This window comes from Bradysia coprophila, assembly GCF_014529535.1.
Source record: "Bradysia coprophila strain Holo2 chromosome X unlocalized genomic scaffold, BU_Bcop_v1 contig_39, whole genome shotgun sequence".
Lineage (NCBI taxonomy): Eukaryota > Metazoa > Arthropoda > Insecta > Diptera > Sciaridae > Bradysia > Bradysia coprophila.
Genome location: NW_023503329.1, coordinates 208992 through 235800, shown reverse-complemented (window position 1 = coordinate 235800; position 26809 = coordinate 208992). Strand labels below are relative to the sequence as shown.

Sequence of the window (26809 nt, the reverse complement as noted above, 5' to 3'; positions counted from 1 at the left end):
GTTGATCTAATATCATGATTGATAGAAAATCTTTTACTTCCCTGGTATTAACATACATTTCACTTTGTAAGACGATGTCAGACCAAGGTCATCGCTTATTTGTGTCATTGTTATCGATAACAGATGCTTGGCCGTTTGTGTGGAGTTCTATTAGATTGATTTTGTTTCATGAAGTTTGTTGATATTTGAAGCTGAATGTGTGCTGTCAAATTTAAACTCTCGAGGGTAAATTGTTGACTGGGTTACAATTTCGAATCTTCATATTTAGTGGTTGAAGATTTTCGTTCATTGTTGCACATGAACATCATTTAAATGAATATTTGCATATGGTAAAATAAAAAATTTAACTAACACCCTAAAAAAATACAACTAACGCCCTAAATAGAGTGCATTTCGAGGTTAATGTTGTAATGATGGAAATGGATTACGGAGCTGTATAAATGAAAACCACTCAGCTTGGTTAACAAAAGTAAAGTAAGTTTATTGACGATGCCGGATATAGTCTTTGTATACATAGATAGAGTGTTACCTGATAACACTTGGTACTAAAGCAATTAGTCAGTTTAATTTCTTCATATCAACACTCCAACTAAATTAAAATGACCTCCAAACGAAAACAAAAATCAAAAAAATTCTAAGTCTCAAAATTTCAAAGTTAATTCAGTCTCAAGAAAAAGAAATTTGAAAAATAAAATTCAAAACAATAAACCCATACCTTCTGAACAAAATAAATGCTTGATAGAATTCAACGGCTTGGTCAATACATCCGCCACCATTTCTTCGGTTGGAATGTGTACCAAATTGACATGTCCAGATTCGATATGTTCTCGCAAATAATGATGTCGCACATCAATATGTTTCGTTCGGACTTTATATCCGGTCGTTGTTGCCAAGTCCAATGCACTGGTGTTGTCACAGAATATTCGGATCGGTTGACATTGAACACCAAGTTTGAATTGACTTACGAATTGTTTGAGCCACGAAGATTCTTGCGCAGTTGACGACAAAGCCATATATTCAGCCTCAGTTGTTGATAAAGCGATTGTCGGTTGCCTTCTACTGCTCCATGAAATTGCACCACCTTGACTCATGAATACATGTCCACTGCATGAACGGCGATCGTCAACGTTTGATGCCCAGTCAGCATCACAGAAAGCTGATAAATCGCTTGGTGCTTCGATTGAATATTGTAGCTTCGCATTAAAAGTTGCTTTCAAATATCGTAAAACTCGTTTCGCTGCGATCCAATGCGCTTTACCAGGGTTGTTGTTGAAAATGCTGAGTGTGTTGACGGCGAATGAAATATCTGGTCGAGTTCCTTGTGAGATGTATAACAAACCGCCGACCAATTCGCGATATGGAACCGTAGACATTTCTTCTTGTTCGGATGATGATTGTGGTGACATACTTTTGCTGAGCTTTTGATTCAAATCCATTGGAGTCATGACAGTATTGCAGTCGAGCATGTTGAACTTTGATAGAAGATCAGCAATGTGTCGTTTTTGATCGATAAAAACTAAGCCTTCTTTACGATCACGGGTTATCCTCAAGCCAACACAAAATTTTGCTTCACCCAAATCGGTCATTTTGAAACGTTCTTGCAATTTTTCCTTCAAAAACAATTTCTTCTCGTTGTCATTGGTGAAAATCATCAGATCGTCGATGAAAACGGCTACAAACGTCATTTTCGGCCAATTGATTATGAAATAGACACACGGATCGACCAATGATTGCTGAAAACCATTTCGCTTCAGATGGGAATCCAATTCCAAGTACCACTGTCGGCTTGATTGTTTCAAACCATAAATCGCTTTGATCAATTTGCAAACTCTGCTATCTTTCGCAAATTCTGGTGGTTGAACCATGTAAATGTCTTCGTCAATTTTTCCATGTAGAAAAGCGGTGACGACGTCCATTTGTTCGATGTCGAGATTGTATTTCGCTGAAATGGCCAACAACATCCGAATTGAAGTGTAACGCACAACCGGTGAAAATGTTTCACCGTAATCGATTCCTTGTTGTTGTGTGAAACCTTTTGCCACAAGACGAGCTTTGTATCGGACTATTTTGCCATCGGCATCTCGTTTCGTTTTGAAAACCCATTTGCACTGGATAGGTGTACGATTCGGAGGTAACTCTGTCAGTTGCCATGTATTGTTCTCTTCCAATGAATTAAACTCTTCATTCATGGCCGCCTTCCAAACTTTAGAATTTACGCTGCTCAAAGCTTCTGCTACTGTTGATGGATCATCCGGAATTAAACTACTGACGCAATAAGTGACAAAATCCGGAAACAATCTGGGCTTCGGTACTCTTTCACTGCGTCTAACATCTGGCAATGAAATCGTATTTGTTGGTATAATGTTGTCAATCTCGTTCGGTGCGTCGGTTTCTTGAAATGAATTGTGGAAATCTGGATTCATTTCGTTCACTTCATTCGGATTTTGATCGTCGGAATCCGATTCGTTGTCAAAATACGGGAAAACGTCTCCAACTGAATGTTGTGATTCTTCGGTGGAACAAACGTTGTGATTGAAATCATTTTCTATAAAAACCACATCGCGACTTATGCAAAGTCGTCTTGTTACTGGATGAATTAAACGGTACCCCTTTGTGTTTTCACAATAGCCAACGAATATCATTTCGGTTGATTTGGGATCAAATTTTCGACGAGCCTTTTTCGGAACATGCACCAATGCCTTGCAGCCGAAAACTGACAGATGACTCAAATCTGGTTTCGATCCAGTCCAGATTTCTTCGGGAGTCCTTCCATGACCTCTTGTTGGCGAACGATTGATTAAGTATACGACCGTCGCAACAGCCTCGGCCCAAAAAATTTTCGGTAAACCAGCAGCAATCAAAGCACTTCTTGCTCGTTCTACAATTGTACGGTTCATCCGTTCAGCTAGCCCATTTTGTTCAGGCGTATACGGAGCTGTCGTTTGATGAATGATGCCACATTTTTTTAAATATTCTTCCAGTTCTGACGTAATGAATTCACCACCATTGTCTGATCTCAAAACTTTAATAACAGCGTTCAGTTGCTTCTCGTTCATAACTTTGAAATTTTCAAAAATTTCTTGAACATTTTCTTTGGTTTTGAGAAAGAAGACAAAAACTTTTCTGGATAAATCATCAATTAACGTCAAAAAATACTTAGCTCCATTAAACGATTGTACTTCCATAGGACCACACAAGTCGGAATGAATTAATTCCAAAATCGATGTCGCACGTGATCCTTCCTTTGGAAATGGTAAACGGGATTGCTTGCCTTTCAGACACGGTACACACACACTTTTATTGTTGGAGTCGGTGAATGAAATTCCTGTTGCCAAATGGTTCTTGAGCTTTGATAAATCTGATGTATTTAAATGTGCCATCCGTTGATGCCAAATGTCTTTCGTCGTTGCAACATTTTTAGAAACAAAACATTGTTTTTCATTCGAATGTGACGTATGCAGCTTAAACATGTTGTTGATGTGTTCACCGGTAGCAACGACCATAGACTTCTCGTCCAAAACTTTGCATCCTGCCTTATCGAAGATGACGGTGTATCCTTTGGAAACAATTTGACTTATTGACAAAAGATTTGCACTCAAATCCGGAACATGTAGCACTCCATTCACGGGCAACTGTTGCAAACTGTTTTCACAAACAACTTGTACGGTGACTTGTCCAGTTGCTTTGACATCCATAATCGAATTGTTTGCGGTTGTAATCTTGTCGACAATTGCTGGTTGTTTGTCATTAATCCAATCGTCACGCATTGTCATGTGAAATGATGAAGCCGAATCAAAAAACCAATCGTTGGGACCTTCATAAAACGTTGAAAATGCAGCAGCAATAAATCCCTTTCCTTGCGTTGTTGGTAAACATTGACCATTTTGTGAGCTTTGTGATGACGTGGATTGCTTCTTCTTCGGACAATTTTTTGACATGTGGCCAGTTTGATTGCAGTTGTAACATCGTACATTAATCAAACCAGGTGATGAAGTTGCTGCACGATCATTCGACGACTGTTGTTTACGATACTTTTTGGATGAGTAAAATGCTTTCGGTGCAGTTGGTGCATTCGTTGGTTTCTCCTCTTGCAGTAATTTCGTTTTAACTGCATCAGCTGTAATCGGTATACCTGAACCCTCCAAAGCCATAATCATCGGTGTGTATCTTTCGGTCAGGCCAGCCAACAAAAAGGAACCGAGCCAGTCATCACTCACTTCTGCTTGTATATCACGTAACTTGTGCGATGATGTCATTATTTTGTTGACATATTCGTCCATTGATGAACAATTTTGAAGTCTTGTCGATGTTAGAGAGCGGATCAGTCCAACTTTTCGTGTGAGGCCTGAATCTTCGAAAGCAGATTTCAACGCTAGCCATGCAACTTTAGCAGTTGAACAGTTTTGCACGTGATGGTAGTTGCTCGGATGAATAAGAAGGATGATTTTCGATTTAGCTTTCAAATCCTTTTTAGCTTCTTCGATCGCGTACTCAACGTCTTCTTCTTCATCGCCATTTGCATTCGCCTTTTTTCTTGTTGCCGGTCTCTTTGATTCTGGATCCACATAATCCCACAAAAGTTCATGTTGCAGAAACGTTTTGACTGCAAAACTCCACGTATTGTAGTTTTCACGTCCTAGAAGTTTCTCGATGGCCGGTAAAAACGGTGATGTTTGTTGTGCCATTGCAATGGCGTGTACGGAACAAACAAAAAATTATATTTCGCTAAGCGAATTTCACTTGAGTTATACGTTAATACGGAACGTATTTTATTAAACTTTACTACGGACAGCTTTATTATTTCCCGGTATTACGAATTCCCATAACCTGTTGTAATGATGGAAATGGATTACGGAGCTGTATAAATGAAAACCACTCAGCTTGGTTAACAAAAGTAAAGTAAGTTTATTGACGATGCCGGATATAGTCTTTGTATACATAGATAGAGTGTTACCTGATAACACTTGGTACTAAAGCAATTAGTCAGTTTAATTTCTTCATATCAACAGTTAAGGGTAGGACACGTAACAACTAGCTTTTACAGCACTAGAACTGTACTATGGGGGTCAATGTAATTTTAGATTCAGTGGTTCTGGGTACCGAATAGAAAACATTGAACATTTAAATGCACATCAGATCAGACATTACTAACTCGTTCAATGTGCATTCTACGACGTTAAAATTAAATATTATTGGGCTAGAACATAGTCTCAACTTCGTAGAGTTTGTATTTCTGGAGTTAGATTCGATTTTGATGATAGCACCAGCACCGGAAAAGCGTTACGTAATTTATAAATGATCCCTTGATGGAAACCGTTTAAGTGTCTGTCTGTATATAAGGTTGATATAGAAACCTTTTTCATAGTATCCTTTTCCACAAAAACAATTTCCTTTAAAGTCACAACGTCTCTCGAGAGTTTTTGTCTCCCGAGACCTACTTATAATTACAATAAAATAAAAAATGTTGACCTGGGGATAGGACGGTACCGCTCCAGAATATTAGTCTAGCTACACATATCGACGAGAAAAAAGCCTAATTCAAATTTTTGTTTCTTTTGTTATTCTGTTTTTGACAGGAGAACAAAAGAAAAGTTTGAATTCGTGAGTCAGTGCCAATAGATTGTGGTCATGAGCACTATTTCACAATATTGTCAATGATTGACGCTGTCGGCAAGTCGGTCACATCTGTCACTTCACCGAACAATATTTTCATGGACAATGTGATCGAAAAATTCATTTACTAACAAATAATTTTGAATTTTAAATTTTGTATCTCAAAAGACCGACTCGAACGCAGTGCCATCGCTGATTTTTCACAATCTATATGTGCTCACTTTTGACAATTCGAAATCTTAGATCCACCGGATCCACCACAGCCTCAGGGAAATCACTGGAAATCACTTTAAAAAAAAGATAATTACTGCCGTACCACGGCAGAGTAAAGTAAACCGGGCAGGAGCAGTCGATTTGACCTAAATGCATACGAAGGCTTTTGATTTTGTGCAAAACGCTACTAATACAAATGCATGAAACGTATACGTAAACGATTGCAACGGGATTTAGGTCCCACCTTTGAATGTATTTGCGTCCTATGCTCCTACCTGACTTACTTTCGCCATAGCCATACCTAAAAAATCGTAGAACGTATTTAATTACCCAGGCATAGTCTATGTTGCCGTCTAACCGCCGACAACTGATTGTTTTTAATTGCTCAGAAATATACGCACATTTCATATCGCTTTCTTTTGTGCTTTAAACGACAAAAGAATGCTTTTGTTTAATGCAGCATGGAAAAGCATGCAAAGTTAGAGTTTCGTTGTTTAGAGAACAGGAATGACATCATTTTTATTGCGACAGATGCCTCACCACCAACAAATTCAAGTGTCAACTGAAGTATACATGAAGCTAAGGTATACACGGTAAAGATGAAAAGGAACGAAATTCACGTATGAATCAACTTTTTTGCAACATAAAAAAAACACCACACACACACTGAATTTATCGGAAAGAGTACTCAAGCAATGAATGTGAAAGATTTACAAGAATATTCGTTCCTTGCAATAAAAATATTTTTTTTTTATATATATTTTGTTGAAGTGCATGGCTTTCAGGTGATAGTACGTGGTAGATTAGTGGTTAAACTTTAACATTTGACTTAAAAAGAGTTTTAGTTGCAGACAAGTCTAGTTTCTTAAACGGATTGCTAATAATAGACTTACCATACTTGCAGTCTTTTGAAGATGAGTGGCTTCTCACGTACAGTGATAAAAATCCAAGAATTATAACTCAACGTCAACATGCATAACGATGAATTCGTGAATTTTTACTGAAGAATAAATATATGACCTGCAGTCAGATTTGTGAATAAACATTTTTCTCATTACTTAAGATAACAAAAATTTATTGAAAGAAGAATCATCCAGCCATGAACACCTAAAAGTGCCTCTGTGTTAGCAGCAATATCTTATTTTTATTAGTCCACTCTAGGGAATGCATTTACCGTCGATTTTGAAAAACCGGGAAACGGGAAAAACAGTAAATGAGAAAAAAAATTCCCGGGAAATTTCCCGGGAAATGAATAGTACATTCTGTACTCGTTTAGACATTTTTTTGGATGAGTTGGGAGTTTGTAACTTGCACCGATGACAAATGCTTTTATCCTACCCCTACTAAGTGGCTTATTGTACTCGCGAAGCCCTTCAGAAATGAGTTTACCGTTCCTTTATTTGCATTTTTCAGGATGATAAAGAATTTCATATCTACATATTTCAACAGAAATATCGGAAATCGATCGTGTGAACTAGTTTCAAAATTTCTGTTGGACAGTGTAAAGATTGAATTTTTTACTATGCTGAGCGAGATGCTGAGAAAGGAAATAAATGAAAGGTAAGCTCCTTATTGAACTGTCTTCATGAATTTTTGACGGACGTTGCTTCAATTGGTTTCTTAAAGATGTAGTAACACGATCTTCTAAACTTCGAATTCTGTAGACTTTCTAAAGAACATCAATTTCAGAGTTGCAAACTTAAGGCTAAGTACAAATGACACATTTTGCGTTGCTCAGATCGACAATTATGCTGCATCTTCTTTTGTTTGGACTGTGGTGAAAATTCAATTACAATAGAAATTACAGCATGATTGTCCAGCTCAGCAACGCAAAATAAACTGATCCTTTTTTCTCAGTCTAGGGCTGATCTTGAGGTGCAATTTACGATGAACATGTGATGAAAATGTTCACAACGAGTTCAAATCAGATGTAATGCTGTAATGCAACTAGAAGAATAATTCTATTCAAGGTAAATATTATTGCAAAGGAAAAATGTAAAAATCATTCAATTTTTGAAGGTCGGTTAACCGGTAAATGAAAAAAAAATCCCGGGAAATGGTAAACCGGTTAACCGGTTTTTCCCGGTTTTTAATTTCCCGGTTACATTCCCTAGTCCACTCTGTTCAACACACCCAAAAGTGTTTCGTATGTTTATGATTCACAGGATACGAATATGGATGTGTGGATGTGGAAGAAAATGAAAATCAGAGAGAAAAGAACACCCATAGAAGATTAAGAGATACCGTGGAGCAAATTCCAAATGTGCAGGACTTCACGACACATTGAACCAATTTTTATGAACCCTTTTTTTTGTCCAAGTAGCATTAGTATTGTCAATTCACGCCGTAAGCGTTCCTAAAATTTGAATTTTAAGTGAACGATGAATCGAAATAGTTATTTCAACGCTTCCTTGTATGAAAATGACACTACGTTACACGGTGAGCTTGAAAAAAATTTTTATTCGACCTCCCGTGGACATGGGATATTTTTATGGGAATATGCTCAGGGACCTCCCAGGATGACGAAATGACTATTACCAAAATATTTCGATGGGAAAATTTTGAGATAGGGCGACCCAAATTTGGAGTCAGGCACACTGGAAAAAATATTCCGTGGAAGTAATACGTAAGTCATTTTTTGGATGCGACATCCACTTCTGTGCAATCAGCGACATCTCTGCTTTCCATAGATACCATATACACCATGTCCCGTATCCCTTGAGTATGACTTGTTCAAGAAAAAATACGCAAAACTTAACAAAATAAAAAATAAATTCATTTTTAAATATATGGTTACATGTGGAGGCTATTGAATTCACACACTGCTTTTAACAATTGTTCACTGAATTTGGGATGACCACCACCGACCATGTACTTTTTCCATACTTTATTAAATTAAAAATGTGTCGCTTCTACGGATTGCTCACAATAAAAGCCTAATGCCTCCTTCTTTTGGGAACAAAATTCTTTAACATGGTAGAATACCGAATGGACTTTCGGCGTCACATTTACTCCCAAGTCTAAATAGCTTTGTTTAAATTTTTCAATGTATGAAATGTAGTCTGGGTCCAAAGTGTTTCCGAAGCAAGATTTGACAACTTGTTGAAAGTCACTAAGGACTTGAACGAATTTGATGCAACCAATGGAACAATTGGACCGTAGTATGTCAACCTTCTGTAGCAACGTCTTGCATCCATTGCCATTGAAGCCAGTTCCTCCATTTGTTATTTGACGTTGAACATGACAAAGGGAGGCCCATTTCATAGCTTCATCTTCATATTCGCGTAGCATATGGTTGAAAATAGTGTTAACGACACCTAAGAGTAAATGAAGTTCTGGCGGAGGTATAATATGTAGAATGGGGGTATCAGTGTCATTTCGCGTGAATAGTGGAGATTCAACGCAATTCATAAATTTCTTCGCTTCAGTACGTTGACCTCCTGATGCGCGCCACAAGACGCAGTTTTCAAATATATTTTCAATTGTTCTTGGATCGGCAGATTTATCCAAGCTTTCCTTCGAAGCGTGGCAATAAGTACATGGGTGAGTACTGCTATGAGGCATCAGGCCGCATATTATGTTAGCCAGTTTCAGATCCACAGCAAACGTAGCATTGACCGAATTGATATTGATCGCAGACCACAACAGAGAAACATTTTTGTAGTTTTCCTGTACAGATGGAGCAATGCCAATAACGAAAATTTTTTTAACACCTGAGTCCAAGAATTTTTTTGATACGATACCATCCACATACTTCTGCCGAGAGCTCGAAGTCGTTGAATCGTTCAATTTTGATTGAACTGACAAAGTCAGTTTCAGAGAACCAGCTCCTGCGTCGATACCAATTTTTAGGTGAGGAAAAGAGGTACAACGGTTCTGTTTTATGGCCTCAATCAATCCAGATAGATTGTTGCAGTAGACAGCATCTTGACTGGTCAGAACTTCTTTGTTTGCTTTTATTTTTGTAAAATGGAATCGTTTGGTAGTGAAAAACGTGTCCACCGAGTGTAGTCCAAGTTTAAGCTTTTGTTTAAGATTCACTTCAATCGCCTTCCTATTTTTGGTCGTAGTACGGATGACGGACGCAACTTGTAGCGTATCTCTTTGCGATAGTCCCAAATTTGATTGCAATGTTTGAATGTCTTTCACTGACAAAACATTGTCTTTGGGCATTGTTTTTTTTGCAGATCTTAAAGAAAGCGTTAAAGGTCTTCCCACTGTTCCAGATATGGATAAACTCCCATTCTTAGCTTCTTTTGCTTTATCTTTCAATAAAGCGGAAACAACATGATCAGACACTTTTGTCTTTCTAATAATCGAAGTCACGTTTTTCAATAAAGATGATCTGCTGCATTTGTGCATTGTTCCTTGTTTAAGTTTGCCATAACATTTGCTGCAAACTTTTTTTGTTGCTTCCTTCCGATGCATCCCTATGGAGGACAATGTTCTTCGTTTTTATTTTATTTTTTTTTAACAACCGGAAGGTATAACTCACAATCGAACGGTTTTCGAATTTTACGACGATGAACAACAAATTTATCTCCAGTGGATGGTTGAATCAAAGGTGTCTGTACAATTTCGCAAATCCTGCAATTACAGGGCATCCAGGAATTTTCGGCTATTCGAAACTTCTCATTGTAAAATGGTTTCAAATCTGGGCATTTTATCGATGCCAGAGAGCCTTTTTTTACTCTGTACAATTTTTGCCGACATCCTTGGCAAATGGCATTCGGCAAGCGTTTGTCATAAGCGTTGTACTTAAAATGCGAATTAATCAGGACTTCGAGTTCACCTTTTGGAAATATCTTTGCAAAGGAACGTTTAGCACATTTTGGAGCTTTTTCTAAGCAAAACAAACACAATTTTTCGCGATTTTTGTTATGTTTTTCAGTCATTTTATACAACAGCTTCAACGGAACTAATTTTAAGCTTGTGTCGACTAATGCTTTGTGTATATTTTGTTTGTGTGGGTGTGTTTTGTTAAGTTTTGCGTATTTTTTCTTGAACAATCGAAAAATGTGCTTGAATTCGTACTTCAATAGATAAAGTACGTTATTGATCATACTCAAGGGATACGGGACATGGTGTATATGGTATCTATGGAAAGCAGAGATGTCGCTGATTGCACAGAAGTGGATGTCGCATCCAAAAAATGACTTACGTATTACTTCCACGGAATATTTTTTCCAGTGTGCCTGACTCCAAATTTGGGTCGCCCTATCTATCTATAAAATTTTCCCATCGAAATATTTTGGGAATAGTCATTTCGTCATCCTGGGAGGTCCCTGAGCTCCCTGAGCATATTCCCATAAAAATATCCCATGTCCACGGGAGGTCGAATAAAAATTTTTTCAAGCTCACCGTGGTTAGAAAGACCTCAGCCCTTTCCATTTTGACTTTCGACCACACTTTCGACTCAAAAAATCACAAAAAATTTGCGGTAAACCCGAACGCAATGCAAACAATCGAATTTTACCGTCTTACTATTTCCAACTTATCTGTCTATTGTTTGCGATTGTTATCTTATAAGATGACCACAACCATAATAAGATAGTGTTCCATTTCGGAAGTTGTTCACTTTTATGCCGCAGAGACACAATAGTTTCGTGTTCACTTTTGCAATTTTTTATATGTGATGCTGCGGATGCTGCGGGGAGAAAGTTATTCGAAATGTTTAAATTCGAACTCGAACGCTCTATGACCGTAATTTACATAAAAAACTATTTCGAAAAATGGGATCTAAGAGTACACAGTTCACAGTACACATGCTTGAAAAATGTTGATATATCTGTCAAATATTTTTCATGCTTGATTTAACGCTTATTACCTTACTATGTAGATAATGTGGCTCTTCCGTTCCGCCCTTAGGAAAGACCTTTTACCAATTTATGGTTTATCTATAATATTTCAATAGAAACTCAATTTATATTCGGCTATACTTTGATATTGCTGATATACTGATGGCGGATGAAAGGTGAATTCAACACTCTGAAAAGTGTCAAGACGACTACCACTGTTTAAAAATAAAATGTCACAAATTCAATTGAGTTGTTGATTGTTTACTTTCAAATTAGTGTTTTCCTCACCAAGCATATACCATCCTAATTTTTCTTGTATAATCATTTCCTGGCATCACAGTACCAAGGTTCTGAAAGAACAGGTTACGACAGCCACGAAGGCTGGTAACACCGAAATAGATAAACGCACTCAGTACGGATTGTGTGTAAAATGAACTTGAAGAAAATGTTTTTTTAGGAAAATTCGAAATTTTGTTTTTGTTAAGTTGCCTTTGTCATATAAACTTTGTAGCCGTTTACGCAATTTGTGTGTCACCGTGTTATAACTCCAAGCCTAATTCGTTTCAATATAATCCAAGTTTGCCTGTTGTATAAAACCTTATCGAGAAGTCTACGAAATAGTTATTTACGTATCGATTGAGTAGGCCGAACAGTTATTTGTGTACCTGTTTGGGACGGTTGATTTCAGGCACTTTCGCTTGTAATCCGCGAAATTGCCTAAACTCAATCGTCCAAAACAGGTACACAAATAACTATTGTTATAAAAGGCAATTCAAAGCGAACAGACGTGTAAGCTTTTTTCAAAATCTCACAAATGGAAGTCAAGCTGATAGCTTGCCTTAAAAAACATAACACACCGCCTTCGTGATCAACTCAGAGTTGTCTTAACCTGTTCTTTTAGAACCTTGACTAGGACTTCATTTCACAAACATACACATTTTAATGAAATGAGTGATATAGGTGACATATAACTCTTCTTTTGGTTGAGAATTTTGGTTTCAGTGGGTTTCGAACATTTAGTTTTTTTATGTTGCAGATATTGCAGTGTCAAATTCTATCCAAGATGTGACATATTTGCAAGCAAAGTATATAAACACTGAAGGTAGCGCAGATCCGCAAAAACATGCGAATCCCCACTTTGAGGTGAATTTATTGTATATCAATACACATGCGTACAACATGCTGTAAATATATGTATTGGCGTCATACGAAATTCACCTTTAAGTCGGGATCCGTATTTCTTGTTATTCCCTGAGGAACTGCGCTACCTTCAGTGTTTACATACTTTGATTTGCAAGGTATTGGCCTTTTTCACAAAGTATAATCAGCGTAATATTCGTAGAAACAATCTTTAAGTATAGTTTCCACTTAAAAAGAGCACTCCGTTTAGCCTCCGTTTACATGACAGTTGTAAAATAGAACAAAGGAACTGTCACGTAAACGGAGTAAAAAACAAGTATACTTTGGGGAGGTCACGCAGATGCAGATACGCGGGTTACACACCACGTTTCATACAAAAATTTGTTTGTATGGAAAAGGTGTGTTCCCGCGTATCTAATAAAATGGCGATCTGCGTGATCTCCCCAAAGTATACAGCCTTTGTAAAAAATTGAAATAAATTCAATTTCTACTCTGTTTGCGTGACAGTTCTTTTGTTCTATTTTACAACTGTCATGTAGACGGAGGCTAAACGGAGTGCTATTTTTAAGTGGAAACTATACTTTAATCTGACATGATCACGTGTGCCAACGTGTAAAAAACAAATGTTCGAAACCCACTGCTGAACCGTGAGAGAGTAGAAAGAGTACACGATCGTTCCAAAGTTTTGCTTTCATTGCATTCCGCTGTTATAACCTCTTTTTTCAATAAAATTAAAATTCGGTAAAGCTATCGTGATGGGAGTTTTTCAACTTGCAACGTTTATGAAAGAATCATTGCCCAATGGGACATGTGAAGTATCGATTAAAAGGGAATGCCAACAATTTCAAGAGTACGACGAACAACAAAATCTTTCAAAATAGTTTCTTTGAAGATTACTTAACTTTCAGGAGAACCGGAGAGCGACCAACACTAGTCTTTGACGTTTTGTCAATATTTGCGATATTTCGAAACAACAAAGTGTGGACTTTGTGTGGAGGACGTCATCAAATATTCCGCAAGGAATTTGAAACGTTTTTGGAAAATCTTTCCGAATTTGCTAATTTGGTATTCTATGAGGATGGACCAAGCGTCAAAATAAAAGAACTTACAAAGACCAATCGACGAAGAGATAGACAAGACTTGGAAATTGAGATCATCAAGCAAATTGATGAAGGAACGCCGCTGAAAGAATTAACCAACGTTCCACGTATTAAAACGTCCCTGGGCTTCCTAAGAAAATTTGGAAAACACTTCATTGCCGTGACAAAAGAATGCGATACAGAAATCGCACGTTATGCCAGTAACGATTCATCAGTTTTAGCTGTTCTGTCCGAAGACACTGACTTCCTTATTTTTCCTGGACCCTGGCGATATTTTTCGATTGAAAGTGTTAACTTGAAAGACACCGATTTGACGACAATTGAATACAGTCGAACTGCATTGCGCAACTACTTGGGATTGAACGACAAGCAAATGATTATTTTGTCAACACTCGGCGGAAATGATATTGTGGGTCGTCTGGAAGTGCGTCAGTTCCACCGAAGACTTGGCTGCACGCGAGAAAACAAATTTCCATTGCTTGCAAAGTATATCAAAGGACTTCCAATGAAATTTTATCCACTTCTCTACACAATTGCCAGTGAAGTCTTGCGTAATGACCTACCGCAAACAACGGATCGACTCAATGAATCTTTCGAACAGTACAATATCGTAAGAATTCCTCCCTGTCCAACCACTCAGTCAGCATTTAAATTTTTGTATTTATTTTGATTACAGAAGTTCGATACTGACGACTACAGCTCAGACCCATTATTGCGCTATTGCTTGGAAAACAAATTAAAATGCTGTTTAAAGGCCCTCGTTCGATTCGACATGAATAAGATGATTAAGGAGCAGCATTGTGAATATGTCCCAAATTACAACAACGCATTGATGGATTTGTCGAAGAAGCAATACGGAGTCCTTTTTCAACACAAACAATTTGACGAAGTTTATGAAGAGAATTGCAAACCCATTTATCCCGACGTTACGGTTCCACCATTGATGGAACTTCTGAACAGAGCCGAGCATCCAGAACATGATACGCTGCGTCTCAAGTTGCTAAAATGGATGATCAACGACGAATTGCTTGCACCTCATGACTTGGCTCTCATCACACAAAAATACTTGCTGCCTATACTCATACTGGTGTTCATGACCACTCACGGTTTCATTACTGTTTCGGAAGCCGACTTGATTTTATACACACTCAGGCAAGTTGATCTTGAGTTAGTGCCGACCGCTTTGGAAGCTCCAGAAATTATCGATGCACGTGCATACCGCATCTCATTACTATTCAACAAATTGGTTCCTCATATGGCACAATCTGTCATTTTTTCAGGACTCACTCATTCCATTGAGGTAAGTCGTGGATATAACAACGTTTCTGACAGGGAAATTGTAAATAACCTTTTTACAGCCGACGGTTTTTGATGGCGTTTTTTTCAACGCTAAATATTTGGAATTTGAATTCAGTGCAATTGATCATCTCGACGATCTTACAGCCTATCGTCTTTATGCATAAGATTATGTGAATCCAACCAAGCCGAATGTTTTGTTTCGGAGTTTAAAAATAAATTTTCCATTTTAGAATGGAAGTTTGAGGTGGAACATCAACAAAATTCAAGTTAAAAGTGTCCGATATATTTGTTTGCATCTGCTTAACATCGGGTGGGTAACTACTGCCAAAATATGTGGACCACAAATTCAAATTCCAATTCTATTTCAAAACTTATCCCTTAATTCCGAAAATTATAATCCTAATAGCCAAGTTTTGGGAACGTTTTCCATTTTTATTGGGCATTAGTTTTGTCGGATAAAACCCCGAAAATTCCACTTTATTTCCAAAACTGTAGCACCAATTTCGGAAGTAGTTACCCTTTCGCTGAACATACATTATAACAGAGAACACTAATGACGTGTCACTTCGAACGTTTAAGGACACATTGAATAATATAAACGTCACTGACTTCCTAATGAATCGACGTATTTTCCAGATGTGCTCCAATGTACTTTACTTTTCTCGAACAACAAAAAGTCGAGAACTACTACTTCTCAAGAATAAAGAGGTGGACGATAATCTCAATAAAGCATCTTTACAAAAAAATCGAGTTCAGAAAAACTTTCCGATATCGAGAAATCTCTCCAGATCCAGTAGAAAAAAACTTTTTAGTGCACAAGAGCTGATAAATGATGGAAACAAAATTATGGTGAATCTTGTTAATTCGAAAGGCGCAGTCGACAAGAAAAACCTGATAAAGGATCAGTTGCTGGCTAGTCGAGACTGGCGTCAGAAAAGAGGAAATCATAAAAGTTTCAATTATTTAACTACATAAGGAAAAATATGTTTTGACAAAAAAAAATAACTTTTTGTCAATTTTCTTACATTTTACGAAGTGTATGAGAAACAGAGCAAAAATTCCTCCGGAAATTACTTATACAACCTTTCCCACATTTTAAAAAATTCCTCCTAAAATTCTCCTAAAATTACCTTCCAAATCTCCTAAAATACTCCTAAAATTGCCTTTAAAATTTAGGAATTTTAGGAGCCTTCCTAAGCCGTGGGAACTCTGAGAATAGACCGGCTGAAGCCTGGTAATGTTTTTTTAATTTTTTTTTTCAATTTCTGTTTACTACTAGCTTGGTACTCATTCAAGTACCACTTTGGTATTCAACTACCAAATTTTGGAATTATAAATAGGCAAGCGAGCCGATTAATTTCATCAGTCGGTGTGCAGCTCTCAAAAAGTAAACATATCTACAACATCCGTATTAGTCAACTACCACTTTGGTACAAAGTACAACTAACTAACACACTTTGGTAGTCAACTACCACTTTGGTAGTCAACTACCACTAGTCAACTACCACTTTGGTAGTCAACTACCACTTTGGTAGTCAACTACCACTTTGGTAGTCAACTACCACTTTGGTAGTCAACTACCACTTTGGTAGTCAACTACCACTTTGGTAGTCAACTACCACTTTGGTAGTCAACTACCACTTTGGTAGTCAACTACCACTTTGGTAGTCACTACACTTTGGTAGTCAACTACCACTTTGGTAGTCAACTACCACTTTGGTAGTCAACTACCACTTTGGTAGTCAACTACCACTTTGGTAGTCTACTACCAAATACTCGATTTATAAATAGACCAGCAGGCCGAATAATTTCGTCAGTCGGTGTGCGTCTCTCGAGTAAGAAACATCTTTGCTGCTAAATATTTTGGGGGTCCAACTACCAACAACTACCAAACTTTCAAATTGCAATGTCTGCTATGAGCGATCGGTTATCAGATAACAAATAACAATTGATTTGCCTGGTGTTGGTTTGCTCATAGTAGCATTGCAATTCTAACTTTTATCAATCACATTTGATTTGTGACACAGACGGACGGACGGACGGACGGACAGATGAAGTGCCCACAATAGGTCTTTTTTTCCTATGGAAAAAAGACCTAAAAATTATTGTTAAAAACACCTACCTTAGAGTTCTCAGCTATACCCTCAACTTCGTTATCAACATTCTCCTCCGCGACATCGTTAGGATCGGGCTGTACTAGCGCAGACATATCATCATCAGCTACATCAGCAACATCTACTATTGCATCCATAAGATTACATTCTATAACTAGTTGAGCATTGGTACTATTTGCTTCTCCGAATTTACTGTGCAAACCGTCTAACGCATTTTCGATATTTTTTGCTCTGCTGGAAGATCGGGCCATTTTTTCAAATAATTCAGCCCTTTGTTCTTCCAATCGTTGTAGTCTTTCTGCACGCCTAGCTGTACATGCCTCTTCATTCTAAGTCAATACAGCCCAGTTGCTTTCCGACGTACTAGCCTCTGAGCTCTCTTGTGATCCATACCGTTTTGACCCAATTTAATGCTCATTTCGTTGGCCCGAATTTTCAATTTATTTTGTTTGTTTAAGAATTCTTCGCATTCCTCTTCTAAACGTTTTAGACGTTCAGGAAACAGCAGTGGATACAAACAGGCTGGAAAAGAAGAATAAGAGGAAGGATACGAGATAGCAAATTACTGCCATTGTACGCTACTATTTTTCTGGCATTTTTCATGCGTTTTGCATAGTCCCACGAACTGTGCTAGTACATAACTATTGTACAGAGGCGAAGAAAACCAAAACTCGCAAAACTTTTCACTTTGCAATGAGTTTTATGCTAGGCTTGGAACGCATTTAGTCGTGCTGTTCGGTTAATTTACTAAATGGATAAAATTGAATCCAATTTATGGTTTCTCTACAATATTTCAATTGAAATTCAATTTATATTCGGCTATACTTTGTTATTGCTGATATACTGATGGCGGCACAAACTTTGATTGATATTGATTGTATACTATTTGATTCGATTTGTTTATTTTATCCTTTCATCGAGAGGATTTCGTTTCTTTGCGTCCTTCATCGCATACAATTTAAAGATATTATCTCGCATATTATTCTGATTTCATTAAACAATCTATTGGCAAATATAAATCTTACCGCAGAGCATCCACATTAATTAAATCCAGGCTCAATTATATTGAACACCCGGCATATACGAAACTTTGTTCGAGTATTTAACAACTCTCTAACTTTTATTGAAATTCATTAAAAATGGATCAAAAATGGAGTTGATGTAAGTCGGTCTGAAATAATTTCTATTAGAATAGCACATCTCACTCGTATTCTACGTTATATCCTCTGCGGAGTTAATTCAATAACCTCCTGTGAAGTTAATCCAATAACTTAAATTACTTTACAAACTGATTATATCAAACCGATATGTCTCTATGCTCAAATGTTGCTTTCAAACCCCACTGAACGTACGTGTATAGTCAGATGATAAAATTGAACACAATAGAAAGTTTAAAAAAAAAATTCATATGACTACGCAGGCCCGTACGATGCAACATTGGACAGTAAACAACCTCTAAGTGTAATTAAACATTTAATCAAAGACCAATACCTTCATTGTACGAGCTTCGTCAGCAGTTTCTATTTTAGGGATTAAATTCGCAAAATTTCCTCAAAATTCTGGAATTCTGTTAAATTACCATAAAATACGGAGTGTGTAGTCTTTTAAGAAAAAAGGTAAAAAAGACATCGAAAAATTAGCAGATTTTTATTCACTTAAAATAGGCCCTAACCGTGAGGTAAGCACTAACGCGCATTACTCCATCTAAAAAATTAATTAATTTCTTTCCATCTTCAATTGGAATACGATTCTAGAGAGTCATGTTCTTTTCCTGTGTCACTCATAGCACCTTACTAGTTAGTTAGTTTAGACAAAACAGCCTCCAATGATTTTCCACGTTCGTGTTAGAATCTCAAGAGCTAGTTATTCAATTTCACTCAAAGGTAAATTGAAGTTGAAAGCCCCACCTCTGTCGATATTAATGATCTTGGATTCATCCGTTGATCCATTGAATTTGAAAAATCACAAAATGGTTTGTAATAACTCACTTACGTTACTAGTTTTAAAGTTTATTTCATGGAATTAATGCAACTATGTCTCTAAAAGTAGATAGTACATTCTGTGGGAGAAATTATGGGAAATGGATATGAGTGTGAAATGGACTCACGTACCCGTGTAAATCCATTTTCCATAATTTGTCCCGCAGATACGAACGCTATTTTACTCAATAAACAAAACGAATTTTGACAGCATCAAGTAATGTCCTACTTATTTTCTTAGGGACATACTGCGTGTAGTAATAGTATATTACTTCCGAGGTTCCAAGTTGTGTTCCCCACTTGTCAAATAACAACTTGGAACCTCGTAAGTACAATGCTTTACGTGATTAGGCAATGTAAATGAAAATGAAACATGCCGTAACACGTAAAGTGACCTACCGCACTAGTGATATACATCTCAATATGCCCCTTTAATGTGGTTAACTTTTCGTATACCTTTCCTTTATGTGCGGTGTGTATAAAATTCATAAAAGAAAAAGAGTTCGTCTTAGCAAGTGTCTCATATTAAACCTTAAATTTCATTTAAAATTGAGTCTTCGTCTCTCATCAACATATTTTACTAAGGAAAAGAAGCATATTTATTATTCCCCTTGCAGATATATTATGGACTGTATCCGCACGAACGGAGAAAATGCTAAATTCGAAGTGTTTGCATTTTGGTACGGGTCGAAAAAAAAAGAAGAAGAAGAAATGTTGCAGCACGCTCATGACACAAAATATTATTTGGTGGAAATGTCATTGAAAATTCCGGAAAATTCATTCACATTTAAAAAAGAAATCATAACGTCTGTCGTCACACTGGTTTAATGGCATCGCAACGTTTAAAAAAAATGTAAATCAAATATGTGTACAACGGTAATGGATTTTTATATACATATTTACGCAGTAATGCGTAAATTGAAGGTTGGGAAAAATGAATTGGGATCTTACTGCTGTACATAAAATCTTGTTGCTAACACGTTAGTAAATGGGGGTTTTGCGCATGCGATGTGTTGCCAAACACGCCTTCGGCTCATATCGGTAATCTCAATTCTATTGCGCAAAACATCCCATTTACTAACTAGTTAGCAAAATGGCTATTACTATATGTATAGGTAACTTTTGTGTGTTATACAATCATCGAATGAATAACTTTTTAATAAATCAGAGTTTTGATTATCGTGTGTGCCCAGCGTCTCAATTTCAAAATTGCTCTTGTGTTTTCGGCCTCGATCACGGCAGAGTAAAATAAACCAGGCAGTAGCGGTTCATTTTTGAAACGTCAAATAAGGGACCTAATACATTCTATGAACATGAACTCAAACGAATAGCCATGAATTGGATTGATTTTATTCGCAAAATATAAGGCTACTGGATAATTCAAATCAAGCTATCATGCCTGGTTTATTTTACTCTGCCCGGCCTCGATTCACCGCGAGATTTTTGAAATTTTTGTTTTTACTAAATTTGATTACGATCTGTCGCGACGGTAATATTGAAACACAGATGCAACGTTGCCGGTCCCATACATGAAAAAAAAATCCATTTTCTACCTTTGATTATGTTACACATTTTCATCTATTTTCTTTCTCATTCGGCCAAGGTAAATATAGTATTGAATATACTATAGAGTGTTACACATTGCCGACTTTGTAGAAAAATTGTCATCGTCTTAAATTGGTAAAGTTAAATAGAGAATTTTCCTTTGCAACGTTGTTCGGAAAATGTATTTTGTAATACGAAATTTATGACTCTATTTGTGCCAATATGCCGTGCCAATATGCCGCTATGAACGTTGTTCATTTTCAAATTGAAATTATTTTCGTAGTTGCTTCAAGTGACCGTTTTGGAGTAGGTGCAAAGCAACCTGCACCAAATTATTTTCACGTTATTGTCTCATTAGACTTTAAAATCGACGTTCACCATTGGTGTACGTACAGCACAATGTACATTGTATTACACATAGAACATAGACAAGCAATTCGCGATTTCCACGTAATGTAGGTGACATGTCATGACACTGACACTTTCTACGTTCGAAAGATTTAAATAATGGACTTAACAACGTTCGATTTATTCCGCTACGCGCGGAACGAATCTTTTTTAGAATTAAAATTTAATTCCTTCAAGTATTACCAAATGAGTAATCCCTCTAGGAATTAAAGTTCAATCTTTTAAGCCCTTACCTTTGACGCTGATATTTAAACCCATTCATTTAACTCATTTAAACCCGGTCAAAATGTAACTAATTTTACTTCAGAAAAAATATAAAAAAAAAGATTTTTTCGGATAATGGTGATACTATAGTTTCTTAGATGTTTTCATCTAAGCGTCTGATAAGAGAAGAAGCTTTTTTGTGAATCTGGTGTATCATTATCAGTTTTTATTAAACAGAAATTTAATTACCTGACGCGATTTGAATCCATGACCTTATGAACTCTAGTCGACTATCTTATCACTGCTACAAATTGTTCTTAATCCCAACATGGCTTATTTTGAACCTCGTGGGATTAAAATGTAAAATGCCAGATTTGTACCATACCATCTTTGTGATTGTGATAGAATGTGATACCTACATTGATTTAATGATTTCGTGGAACTAGTAGTATCTTTACAAACCGACTTAAAATGTGTATGCTTGAATGTCCCATTGAAACATTTTAAGACCCAATTAATTTGCGTTTCAATTAATTTTTCCCGCATAACCGAGCGAAGCGAGTAAGGAAAATTCAGGGCTTACTTTAGAGAATTTTAATTCCGAAAATTCTGAAAAAATTCCGAAAAAGTTCTGAAAAATTCCGAAAAATTATTTCAGAATTTTTCGGAACTTTTTCGGAATTTTTTCAGAATTTTCAGAATTAAAATTCTCTAAAGTAAGCCCTGGGAAAAATCGGACCGGTGAGCAGAATCATTTTAGTTTAGGTTAGGAAAAACGTTTTCTCTAAATGACGTTAAAAATACCTGACGAAATCGCGATATTTTAACGCTAGTTAGGAAAAATCATTTATCACTAGATTGCATACAACCTTTTTCACAAAATAGACAATGAAAAAAGTTGTGCATTTCGTTACTGCGTTTGGAAACGTACTATAGTGACACTTGTGATAAATTGAAAAATTTTCACAGGTGCAGGTTGTACAAAAAAAAAATGAAGCTCTTAATATTCGCTTTTCATTTAAGAATCAGTTAACTTCAATTATCGCATTCACAAAAACATTTGACTCATCAAACATACGTCAATTGCAAGTCAATAAAAACGAAAGGTGTTTGACTGTACAAATAATATTTGCATTTGAGGAAAAAAAAATGAATTAAATAATTAAAATGAGGACTAACCACCTGAAAAAAAAAACTCGTGGAATATTTAAAAAAATGGCAGTAAGAATGTAAATATTTACGTTCACAGTATGACAATACCTATTCTCCTAACTAAGTATTTAAGAGAGTCATAGCACTGCTCCTATTATTAAAATTACGTCCCAAGCCTTCAAATTTTGATACGTGATACGTTCTGAATTCTGAGAAAATCTGTGGAAATGTTGATTATATCAAAAGTTGATTATCAATAAGAAATTCCCATAAACCGAATCGAAAATATTCTTCATATAATGGATCGTTTTAGCAGGGGACAAACTGCTATGTAATGGTCAACTTTCGCATGGGGTAAAGGCCTATTTTATGGAATAATGACAAAACGTGATAGAAAAATTAGGGAATTTGTGAGAATTTAATTACACTTAAAATATGCCCACAGAATTTTTGACCCACATCGATCGTTGAAACATTCACCATATTATCATGTGTGATGCTTATAGCCTTTGCTATAATGCGAAAAAGGCTCTTGGAAAGTGATTGTGGATTCATTCAGTCGGTCTCTGTACCAATGACTGAAGCATGGACTAAGAATGATCGGAAAACACATTTTCATTTTTCAATTACAAAAGTTTTAATGGAAGATGAAGCAAACCACTAACAAAGAAGTTAGAAAAAAAACGAGATAATGGTGCTTCATCTGAACGAGACGAATCAGTTGTTTCAAAAACTATTGGCCTCGGCGAGGAATTCAAATCTGAATTTATCTAGTGAAATAGTAACTGTATCGGAGACGAGAACTTACTTCAAGTAATATATGGGGTAAAACGTGCGTCAAGTAAAGGTCAATAATAGAAAAGGTGTTTGACTGTGCAAACAATTATTCGCATTTTACAAGATAAAAATTATCGAAAATGTAAATACACGAGATGAGAGGATTAGACACCTGAAACAAATAATAATTTGAATTTGAATTGAAAATAGAAAATATTATAAATTGTAGGTATCGTTTTCATCACTTCATTTCAGGCGAATCAACAGTGGAATACAGACGTTTACAAGAATTGGAATTCTTTTCTTTCGTGAGACAATAGGCGTTTCGAATATGAAACTTTGCCAATACATTATTTCCCTGACATGGGGAATATTCGTTATGCAGGTGACATCCGTGCACTGTGCCATGTAAGCCTTGTGATCAGTTAAAAGAAAAGAGAAAGGAAGCAACATTTTCTATCTGAATAGGCCCAGCAAGGACTACACTGCATATCGAATATATCCATACTGCAGACCGTCTGATTACATGAGATACCCATCTAATGTGAATGATGTCGTGGCAATCGTTAATGAGGCAATCAGTCGCAACGTTACAGTAAAAGCATTCGGAGCCCGTCATTCCCATACGGATATAATTTGCACTGATGGAATTCCAATCGACATGAACAACTTTAAATCTTGTATAATGAATCCGGACGGTGAAACAGCGTCCTTCGGTTCGGGTGTGACCATAAAAGAAGCCGGTGAATTTCTGCTGCAACATGGTCGAGCTCTCCGAACCACACCAGCTTTTGGAGGCATTACAATTGGCGGAGCAATTGGAACTGGTGCCCATGGCTCGTCGATAAAATACACCTCATCAATATCATCGCAAGTCGTACGAATGACTGCCGTGAATGGACTTGGAGAGAAAGTAGAGATAGTCGATCCTGAAGATCTAAAATCGTTCAAGGTTCATCTGGGATTACTAGGCATGAGTCTTTCACATTGAAATCCATTCTCGCTTTTCAATGATAAATTATCTAGGTATTGTGGTGGATGTAACCCTGAAAACAGTGCCGTTGTACAAAGTCTTAGCTACTAATTATATTGTGTCTGACGAAATTCTTACTAATGGTAAAGCATTGGAGTGGGCTAAGACGACGGATCAAATAACGTTTTATTGGTTTCCTGCGTTCAAAGAAGTGGTCGTAGCTAACTTAACATTCGTTTCTGTTGACGAAACCGGCAATGCTTACACTAATGCTATCTCACCCCCAACGTATGGATATTTTAATCTCGGCGGAACTAAAGCGAAAGAAATTGCTTTCGATTTGTCTACCAGCGAATGTGCATTAGCGTCAGGAGTTGGTAAGACAAATGAGCGGAAACTAATTTTGCGAAAACGTTTCTCCAATGTTTTACCAACTTTTCCTTAAGTTTCCTTCTTTTTCGCAAAAATTTTCCGATTTTCCCGAAAAACGTTTTCCCAAAAATAATCCCTGCCAAATATGAGCCACAATACATTTATCGAAAATGAATGTTGTATCTGCAGGTAACACCATTTTACACGCATTTGAAATCGCGGCACAATCGTCACTTGTGCGAGACACACCTGGCTTCGTACCCATTTATACAGAGGATGGTATTACCGTTGAAAATCCTGCAGTAGGCTTTCCACACTCAATGTTTGCCGCATCTTGTAGTGAAGCAAATGCAGGACTCGGAGGACCATCTTGTTTCTGGGCACATGGAGACATAAATTCAAACATAACAATTGTAGACAATGAGTAAGAACGATTCAATGAACACAGTTCACTGCGGAAAGTGAAGATTTGTGGCCAAATAGGTTGAGAGCGAATCAGAACGAATTCGGTAGGGAATGGGACACATTTGAAGAATTAATTTTTGGTCTTTGTTCAACCTCATTTTCTCCTCGAGTTGTAACGTGCTTATAATTGTGCTTATAATTGTTAAATTATTATCGCTCTGACCTATTCGGACACACTCCCTTCAACACAAAGAAGCAAAGTAAATCTCTCAAAAGATTTTGCATAGATATCAACAGTCTTAGCGACTTCGTCGAAACTACGCAGGACATTATGAAGACAACTCCGGTTGCATTCCCACTGACCGGCATCTTCATAAGATTTAGTGGTGAATCTGATGCGTACATGGCAACGAATTTCGGAAGGGATACTGCGCATGTCGAATTCGCAATGTGGAAGCGAACAGACAGTTACAATAAGGCATCTGGCAATTTGGCCGGATATCAATTGCTCGCGCAGGCTTTGGTATGGTGTTATCCATTTCTTAAATACAACTTTGAGATGACAAAACAAACCGAATGTCCATTTTCTGCAGGCGAAGAAATTTAAAGGGAGATCTCACTGGGGTAAAAGTGGACTCGTTTATCATGGTAGAGAAATGCTGGATATTAAATTGGAAACTGAGGCACGTGACAGTTTTATTGGTAAGTTTAATCGCATTGTTGTTGCATTGAACCGTTTCATACAGAAAAATTACAGCTTCCATGAAGAAATTTGACCCCAACGAAAGATTCATGAACAGTTTTGGTCGTCGTATCGTTAAAAGAGACACTAAAATCGATTCGGACCCCAAATCGACTCGTTGTGCGCTGTTAGACAACTGTTTTTGCTCTCAAAATAAAGACTGTATCAGCACCCAGACCTGCACTAAGCTTTCCGGCTATCCAGACTATCCAGTTTGCAAAACGAAAAACGAGGTACCAGAAGTACATTTGGACAAAAGTGCATTCCCTCCACCAGCTGGCATATTTAATTGGTTGGTCGTATCTGTTCCCAATTTGGTCATACCTGTACTTGCTCAATGTCCACCCACTGGTTTACTCAACACTGTCCCGAACTTGGTCGGGTCCATACTTGGATAATTTTTTGATTTATACAAGAAAATAAATGTCGGTAGCCTTTCGGTGTGATAAAGGCCTATGAGGACAATATAATCTTGCGTTTTGAAAATCTGAGAGACTTGTAGTAAGGTAAAAGAACGAAAATCGTACTTCGAGACGATCGTTTTGAGTATAATAGGGGAAGCGTACCGATCCTCTGGCAAGACTGAGTCTTCAGACAGCTATTGTTCTTTCATTCATAAACTTTTTATCGAATGAAAGTACAATAGGTGTCCGATGACTCATTCTTGTCCGAAGATTGGTGCGCTTACCCTAATGAACAATTTCTTTTTCCCAAGGATATAATATTTATATGTGCATTGTGCACTCCAAGTCGATTGAATTTTTTTTAAGGTAAAAACAGTGGAAGAAAGTATTTTAGAAGATCAGTTTGAATACAAATAGAAGTGAAAATTGAAACAAGTAATGATGTTTCAAAATTCGAAACGACATGGTTGCCCAGCAATCCACAGCTTAGAATCCAGAGCAGACTTTTCGTTATAACAAAATCGATTTCTCAATGGGGAATATTATGCCCATTGGTGTGGAATTCTTAATA

The 26809-nt window shown here is 37.0% G+C and overlaps 2 protein-coding genes across 3 annotated transcripts; both read left to right on the top strand.

Annotated features, from left to right (window-relative positions):
* Window positions 1–13405: 13405 nt before the first annotated feature.
* On the top strand, window positions 13406–15833 carry LOC119069685. Its single transcript, XM_037173808.1, has 4 exons — window positions 13406–13614; window positions 13673–14474; window positions 14541–15164; window positions 15223–15833. The coding sequence occupies exons 1-4, from the start codon at window positions 13520–13522 to the stop codon at window positions 15325–15327; spliced, it is 1626 nt and encodes a 541-aa protein (XP_037029703.1). The 5' UTR covers window positions 13406–13519; the 3' UTR covers window positions 15328–15833.
* Window positions 15834–23572: 7739 nt separating this feature from the next.
* On the top strand, window positions 23573–26293 carry LOC119069683 (L-gulonolactone oxidase 5-like). Of its 2 annotated transcripts, XM_037173807.1 has the most exons (8): window positions 23573–23750; window positions 23811–23937; window positions 23999–24313; window positions 24369–24692; window positions 24877–25111; window positions 25369–25615; window positions 25686–25794; window positions 25850–26293. In XM_037173807.1, the coding sequence occupies exons 3-8, from the start codon at window positions 24004–24006 to the stop codon at window positions 26230–26232; spliced, it is 1608 nt and encodes a 535-aa protein (XP_037029702.1). In that variant the 5' UTR covers window positions 23573–23750; window positions 23811–23937; window positions 23999–24003; the 3' UTR covers window positions 26233–26293. The 2 variants fall into 2 exon arrangements, with proteins under 2 accessions (XP_037029702.1, XP_037029701.1); XM_037173806.1 differs by having other exon boundaries at window positions 23811–24313.
* Window positions 26294–26809: the final 516 nt, after the last annotated feature.